The 8774-nt window shown below is 29.2% G+C and overlaps 1 protein-coding gene across 1 annotated transcript; it reads left to right on the top strand.

Moving 5' to 3' along the window:
- The first annotated feature begins 346 nt into the window (after nt 1-346).
- On the top strand, nt 347-2580 carry LOC110612963 (transcription factor TCP20). Its single transcript, XM_043955689.1, has 3 exons — nt 347-1840; nt 1932-1990; nt 2323-2580. Exon 1 carries the CDS (start codon nt 737-739, stop codon nt 1673-1675), a length of 939 nt encoding a protein of 312 aa, XP_043811624.1. The 5' UTR covers nt 347-736; the 3' UTR covers nt 1676-1840; nt 1932-1990; nt 2323-2580.
- The last annotated feature ends 6194 nt before the right edge of the window (nt 2581-8774 follow it).

Here is an 8774-nt window from a genome sequence, read left to right as displayed (position 1 = left end):
TCCTTTTGGAAATGGATTGAACACCCATGAAAGATCCTTTCTCCAATCCAAACAAAATGCAAATTCAAATCTCAACCCCACCCTCTCCAGTAGAAACCATATTCCTTTTTTTATTATATATTGTATTTATTATTTTTTGTCTTACTTTAATTAATTATACTCCATTAATTTACTACTAATTATGTGAAGAAGGATGGGCAAAGAGTGAGATAGAAGCAACTCTTGAGCCTTGTGTCTACTCAAGGGGCATCCAGGATTCAAATAGCAGAAGCAACGCATGGGCACACTTTTGAGTTCCTTGCAAGAGATGGCACCATAAATTGTTGTTGCAATAATGCCATGCAAAGGAGAAGATAATAATAAATTAAGCATATGATTCATGGAACGTGAGAATTAAGAGTGTAACTTTTGTCTTATATCCTTTGACTTCATGTCCTAGTCTGAAATGGTGAAATTGGCAACTGAAAACAACACCAGCTGAGGTGAAAATTATGGTTATGAAGTGAAGTGTAGTACCCATGTGTGAAATTTCAAACTTGGAAAGGAAAGGGAGAGAGAAAAGGTGAAAAATATAGTGGAGGGAAGATGGAAATTATTGATTTTATTTGTCCTCTTGAGTCTTTTCTTGCCAAAAACAGTGAAAACTCATGAAAGTGTTGGACATTTCAGGTCATCTTCTTCAATCAAAGAGGACCCATCATTTTTTTTAAAGCTTAGTTTGCCTCTCTTCCTGCTCATGGATCCCAAGGGCTCAAACTCAAAGAACCCACATGAACTACCTAGCTTTTTGACCCAACCTCCTCAAACCCTACAACAGCACCAAAACCAAAGCCAACAACAGCCACAGAAGGCAAGCATGGGAGAGAACAAACCAGCAGAAATAAAAGATTTCCAGATTGTAATTGCAGATAAAGAAGATCAAAAGAAGCAGTTAGCACCAAAAAGAAGCTCAAACAAGGACAGACACACAAAGGTTGAAGGTAGAGGAAGGAGAGTAAGGATGCCAGCTCTTTGTGCAGCAAGAATCTTTCAATTGACCAGAGAATTGGGTCACAAATCTGATGGGGAAACAATTCAGTGGCTGTTACAGCAAGCAGAGCCTTCCATAATTGCTGCAACTGGGACAGGAACAATACCAGCCTCAGCCTTGGCAGCTACTGGTGGATCAGTTTCACAGCAAGGAACCTCTGTATCAGCTGGATTGCACCAAAAAATTGATGAATCAGGTGGGTCCAGCAGTAGGACCATCTGGCCAATGCTATGTGGCAATTTATCTAGACCCCATCATGTGGCAACAACAGGATTATGGCCCCCATTAGGTGGGTTTGGGTTCCAGACATCATCTACAACTGGTCCACCAACAACAAATTTGGGGAATGAGAGTTCTAGTTATTTGCAAAAAATTGAGTTTCCTGGGTTTGAATTGCCAGGAAATAATATGGGTCCTGTGAATTTTACCTCAATTTTGGCTGGAAGTAACCAGCAGCTACCTGGCTTGGAGCTTGGTCTGTCACAGGATGGCCATATTGGGGTTTTGAACCCACAGACTTTGAGTCAGATTTACCAGCAAATGGGGCAGGCTAGAGTGCACCAGCAACAGCAACAGCACCAGCACCAGCAGCTGCACCAGCAGCAGAATCTTGCTGAGGATGATTCTCAAGGTTCAGAACAGTAATAGCAGTTCAGTTTAGGCATGCTTGTTGATTTTGGAAAGGTTTGTGTTGTATAATTGGTGAAAAAATGTGAAGAGGAAAAAAAAAATTACAAAAGGAAGTTCAATAGGAACTGGATTTGGTTTGGCTCTTACTCTCCCCTTCATCACCCACATCTCCATATACAGGTGCTTGTTTATGGTTCTTGATTTTTGTTCTGAGAGTGCTATTATGGAGGTTGAACTGCTGTAATGATTCTTTTTGGTGTGCAATGTGCAGGTGGAATTGTGCACAGCCAAATAATTTGGATTTGGGATTTTCTTATCCAACTCAGAAAGGTTTGTTATTTATAATATAAGGCGTTTTTAATTATTTTGTTCTTACCTTGCTTTGGAAATTACAAGTCGTTTATTTGCGAAAATGGAAAATATCTTTTATGAAAAATGTGTGCTTGAAATTTTCCAATAGTAAACAGTAAGTCAGAAAGATGTTCTTACAGACCAAGTAAATCTGTTATTGAAATCCACTTAGCTTTCCTGTCTTGTAAAGCTCGTCAGACATTCATCTTTGTCTTAAACATCTGAGTTTGCAAAATCAATTAATTGTAAGTTGTCATTTAAGTGAATAATAATGTCTCAAGTCTCAAGATGTTTCATTGGTATATGGCCAGGAGATTGTGGTGTAGAGTTCCCTGTATTTGAAGCATGACATCTTGACATGGAGTATCAAGTGGAAGCAAAATTCTGGATACCCATTTGATCTTTGGTAGAACTTTTGTGTGTATGTTTGATTTTCAGAATTCCATTTCATTATGATTGATGTTCCAGTGGATATTTCATGGCATATACATAATATACTTTGTCCTAATTATTTCTTGTGTACCAGAATATTTTTATCATAATAAAAAAATTTTAAATGTTTGCTTCTCTTTTTTTATGATATTATGGTAATAAAAAATAAAAGTAAATCGGGACCACTGAAAAAAATTCTCTCAAACATCTAAATTGATAAAATTAATAACAGAAATGGGAGGAGATCTAAAATATTAACACGAGAAAATTATATCTCTCGAATATTTGAATATTATTCATTTCTATATATCTTAGTCTCTTTAATGATGCAACGTAATAACTCTAGGGTCGTTGTCGAATCAATCTCAAACTGTACTCGCCGACTATCATGTATTCAAACCATACACAATCTATATAATAAATCAATCAACTCAGCTTGCAAGTTTAATACATTAGGAATCATGGTGATTGATTTCTTGTCCATGCAAGAATAGATGATTTCAAATTTGTGCTTTGCTTTATCTCTTAACTTTTAGGACATAAGGTTAATGCCATTACTCAATTTTAAGGTCATTAATTGCCAACACTGCAATAAATAGACAAGCCAATAGCTTGTTCCACAAAAGCCCATCTCTCCATTTTTATAAGCCCACAATTAAGTGTTCCCCCTCTTCACATGTAAGAACTCCATTCTTCCTCTTGCAATCTCCTTACTTTTCTTTTGAAAAAATTAGTATCTAATCTATGTCATATAAGAAAATTTATTAGTTAATTTTTTAATTTTAAAAAATATATTAAAATATTATTAAAATTTTAATATATTTATTAACTAATCATTATATTAATTTTAAATTTTAAATATTACAGAAAAATATAAAATATTTTCAATATAAAGAAATTAATTAGTACATATTTTTATAACATTAAAAAATTAATTTTAACTCTCAAGTAGAATACTAATTCAACACTTTTTTCTAAATTATACTAATATTTAAAGTAGATTTTAAAAAAATTAATAATATATAAATTAAATATTTGATTGTCTAATCTAACTTATTAAGTGGTTAAAAAATATATAATTTATCAAAAATTATAAATTTATTCTTTATTTCTCTATCTCTTAAAAAAATTAATAAATTAAATAATTATAAAAAATTTATATTTTTTATTTTATTATAATTTTATTCTAAAATCTTAAATTATTATTAATTTTATTTTAAAATTTATTTATCTGATAATTAATGTGATAATTCTATTAATTTTTAACTGTATAAGAAATAATTTTAAAATATTAAAATTTAATTAATAAAAAATAAAAAATAAAATATAAATTTTTTTTAACCATTAGCTGTTTTAAATATTAATATTTTAATTAAATTAAACTATTAAATACTGCCATAAAAATTATTATCAGTATAGCCTTTAGTCAAATTATATTTCTTTTTATCAAATCAAATTAGCATCATCATGGAACTATTGGGAAATGCGGAGAATCCAATCGCAATGTTGAGTTGAGTTGTGAGACAGTGAGTTCGATAATGAGCAAATTATTAATATGGATAGGTTTATCCGAAAATATTAAAAAAATATTTTTTAATATTTAAAAATTTTAATTAATTTATCTGATTAAAAAATATCTTAAGGATAAATTATTTTTTATAAATAAATTGAACTTAAGTTTCTCAATTATAAGAAAATTTATTAATTTATTATTATTATTTTAAAATCGTTTAATTTAATTATTTTATAAAAATTATTAATACACTTATTTTAATCTTGATGGGAAGTGTGTCATGAATATTTAAATTATATCAATTAAATAATATGTATAAATAAAATTATAAGAATAAATAATATAAATATTTAAATTTATTGAAATGATTAAAAAGTTTAATTATATAAAATTCTAAATTGTAATTGAATAATTTTAAAATAAAGATAAATTAATTTTTTTTTTGTAAGAATCCGAGAGTGATTTTTCTATGAATAATTGGGTGACGTTTTACTATGGATTTAGTAAGAAATTAAAATATAATTAATTAATAATAATAATTTAATGTTAAAACAATTATACTTGGCTTGCATTCCCTTTATCCAGATAAAGGTATGCTTATCCTTATGCAAATTGACACTGGATTCCCTTTTTTTTTTTAATTATTAAAATGTAAATAATTATTTGATTTAAAAAAAGTAAATAAATTATTTATTTTTTTTACTTTTTTACATCGTAGATTTTGTTATTTCAAATTAATTTATTTTGTATTATTAATTTTAAAACTTTATTATTTATCAACAAATTATTAAATACATGAATAAGTAATATTTTAATATAGACCTACTTCAAACAGTTAAAATTTTTAAACTTAAAATAATTACAGGAAATTTAGGAAAAGTGAAATATTAATCTTTAAAAAAATACAATATGATGTAAAAAAAACAAAAAGAAAAAAAGAAAGCAAATATCTGAATGATCAGACGCACAGAAAATATCTACAAAAGTAGGTGGGGCCCACACATTTTAGTTGGACTTTTCTTCCTCTAGAGTGACACCTATCCATTTTATAGTGGGTAATGGGCCCCACCATCCCTCCTGGGCGGCTCTTCTATTTCCCTCCACCTAGTTGTGGGTTGGATTTCAAATGGAATAGAATCTTATTGAAAATATAATTTTAAAAATATTAAAAATTAAATTATATTAATTATTAAAATATAGAAAATTTGTTAAATATATAAGGAAAAATAAATAATTTTAATATTTCATTATACTCTTTTTACTTGATAATGATAAAGACAGGTTTAAATGATAACTTAAACAGATAGTTATTACTATGTACCATAAAATTATATCCGTAAAAAGTCAAATTTACTCTAAATTATATAATAGAGGTTAAAAATATTTTTTTTTTTTCAAATTTACTTTTAAATTATCACTAAAATATAAAATTAAACAGATTAAATAAAATATAACTCGTATTTTAATATTATAATTTATCGATGAATTTAGATTAAATTTAAAATTTAATATAATTAGCCTTTGATATATAATTTAAGAGTAAATTTAGTATCATTTAAAATTAATTCAATTCGATTTTTACATAAATTTTTAATTTTTAATTTATTTAATTTAATTCGATTTTAAACTTAACAATTCTCACCTCTATAAATAAATTTACATTAAAAATTGAAATTTTATATATCTAGCTTTTTGATATATAGTTTAGAGGTAAAATTATGTCGGAAAGTGTCATGTGTTGTTGCATAGGAAAGGGGCAATAGGAGGGGAAACCTAATCTCAATTAATTTTGTATTTGGATTTTTGCAAAGTGTGCAGCTTTGTCGGTTCTGATGGTGCATTTTTTCAAACAGTTGATAGGCACATCAGAAAATTGAGTTGTCTAGCTAGTATTACGTTGTAGAGAACTCCACGTTTATAGCTTCTATATCACTCTTGTATTTATCTTAATACAGATAGATAATGCTCAACTTCTTCTGTATGGATAAATTTATTTTTTATAAAAAAATATCCTTTTTATTTTAATATTTTTTACAACTAAAATTCATAAAATTTATTTTTACGCTATAATTAATATATTTAAAAATATTTTTTTTCAATAATAATTTTAACAGTAATACTAAATAAATAAATAGTTTTTTATTGTTGTTTAAAATAAAGTAAGTTTATAAATTAAACTATATAGAAATTATATATTTTATATTATAAATTAATAAAAGTGATTATTTGATGAAAAATATATTAAATTAATGGAAATAAAATTTTCAATTATATAAATTTATTTTTTATAAATTAATATAATAAAATTAGATTAAATTAATAATATCGTTATTAATTAGAAGTATATTTTATTTTATTATTTAAAGAATATGTTATTATCTTTATATCTTAAAGTTTTTAAGTTTTTCTTTTATATTGTAAAATAAGTTTAGTCCATTATCAAAATAAGATAATATTGTTAAAATATATTTTGTATATAAAAAAAAATTGATAATTGAATTGTGAGAAATCAGAGAGAAAAAAGAAAAAAAAAATCTTTTATTGATCTTATGAAAAATGAACGCTACCCCCTTCACAAAACAGAAGGAAGTCTTATATAGTGTCCAAGGCAAATAACGCTAATAGTCCTTCTTAGTTTAGTACAGGACATACAAAGGCAAAGCAAGTAAAACAGTAATTAATTAAGAATTATACATAATTACATTAACTATTACAATTCAATATTTCAATTCTCAATCTCCCTTTCTCAAGTTGAAGCTGGTAAGGAAAAGCAAATTCAACTTGCAAGATAAGAGCTGATGACTGTCTGCAGGAATTGCCTTGATGAAGAGATATGCTAACTGATGTTGAGTAGGAAGATGATTGGTGCTAATGAATCCTTGCTGAAGTCTCTCTCGGATTATAGGGCAATCTATGTCGATATGCTTGATTCTCTCATGGAATACTAGGTTTGCAGCTATGTGAATTGCAGTCTTGCTAACACAATGAAGTTGAATGGGCAGAAGTATAGGTACGTGCAAATCTCTAAGTATATATATAATCGAAAGGAGTTCACAATGTTAGCCATAGCTCTATATTTTGCCTCAGCAGATGACGTAGAGACACTCCTTTATTTTTTAGTCTTCCAAGAGATGAGGGAAGATTCCAAAAAAATATAAATTCTAGAAAGAAACCTCCTGGAGTATCTACAAGATGCTCAATCTGAATCATAGTAAGATGTGAGAGTTAAATCATCAGTAATAGGATAATAGATACCCTGATGCAAGGAACCTTTTACTTATCTCAGGACATATAAAGCAGCCTGCCAATGAGATATGCAAGGCATGTTCATAAATTAACTAAGATATTGCACAACATAGTTAATATCAAACCTGGTCAGATTAATATAGAGGAGCCTACCAAGCAACCTTCTATAGACATCAGGTTTATGCAAAAGATCTCCACTTTCTAAGTTTAAATGCAACCCTTGTGGCAGAGGAAAGGATGTTGTTTATATTGGAACATACCAACAACCTTCAAGACATCTCCAACGAACTTGGTTTAGCTAATGATAGTAGCCTCATAGGATCTTGCTATCTCAAAGCCTAAGAAATACTTCAAAGGACTTAAGTCCTTGATCGTAAACTTAGAATCCAAAGCTTGTTTACAGTGATTCAATTTATCAATAGAATTCCCAGTGAAGATCACATCATCAACATAAATCAGAAGGGCTACAAACACATCATTGGCAATATGTTTAACAAAAAGATAATGATCATGAGATTATTGAGTAAATGCTAAGGATTAGAGAATTCAATATTCCATTTTAAGACTGTATAAGGACCTTTTAAGCAAATAAACTTGCCCAGGTATAGCCTTTTTATACTCTTAGGGTGGTGTCATATATATTTCCTCATTAAGTAACCATGTAAAATGGCATTATTGATGTCCAATTACAAAAGATGCCATTATTTTGAAGTGGCAAAAGCAATAAAGGTTCTCACAATGGTCAAATTTTGCCACTGGAGAAAACCTGTCTTTGTAATCCAGCCCCTCTATTTGGTTGTAATCTTTAGTAATCAAATGGGCTTTGAACCTATCAATCTCACCAGAAGATTTGAATTTAACTTTATAAACCCATTTACAACCTATGACTTTCTTTCCTTTAAGTAAGTCCGTGAGTTTCCAAGTATGATTTTACTCTAATGCTAAGAGTTCATATTCTATAGCTTCTATCCAACAGGTGTAACGACCCGAAAATCCGAACCGCTACTGGCGCTAGGATCCAGATCGGCATAAGGCCGCCGGGAACCGTAGCAAGCCTGACATAACCTGTAATCCTGCTTAATCCCATACATGATCCACAATACTCATAAACCTGTAAACATTTCCATATAACAACCAAGCTCAACCTGTACATAAACATAAACATAACATAAACCTCCACTGGAGCCCTCATCAAAATGCTCCAATGGGGTATCTCATCATACATAAGCTTGGCTGAAACATAACCTCATATCTCATATCATAAAGACCATGTACATACAAGTGGGATTAACAATCTGTATTGGTCAAGCACAACTCTATCCTCAATATTCAAATTACATAACATAACTTAAAACTCTTTTACATTACATCATAATACATTTTCATGTCCACAATCTAACTATTACATGAAAACATTTTATGAAAACGTGGTTTTACCCTTCTAGAGGTCTCCGACATCCGACATTCCACCGGACGGTAGGAATTCCGATACCGGAGTCTAGCCGGGTATTACATTCTCCCCCCCTTAAGAACATTCGTCCCCGAATGTTCCTCGACTAGTACATAGCATAA

Source organism: Manihot esculenta, chromosome 4 (assembly GCF_001659605.2).
Source record: "Manihot esculenta cultivar AM560-2 chromosome 4, M.esculenta_v8, whole genome shotgun sequence".
In the NCBI taxonomy this organism is placed as follows: Eukaryota; Viridiplantae; Streptophyta; class Magnoliopsida; order Malpighiales; family Euphorbiaceae; genus Manihot; species Manihot esculenta.
This window is presented reverse-complemented; position numbering and strand designations above follow the sequence as displayed.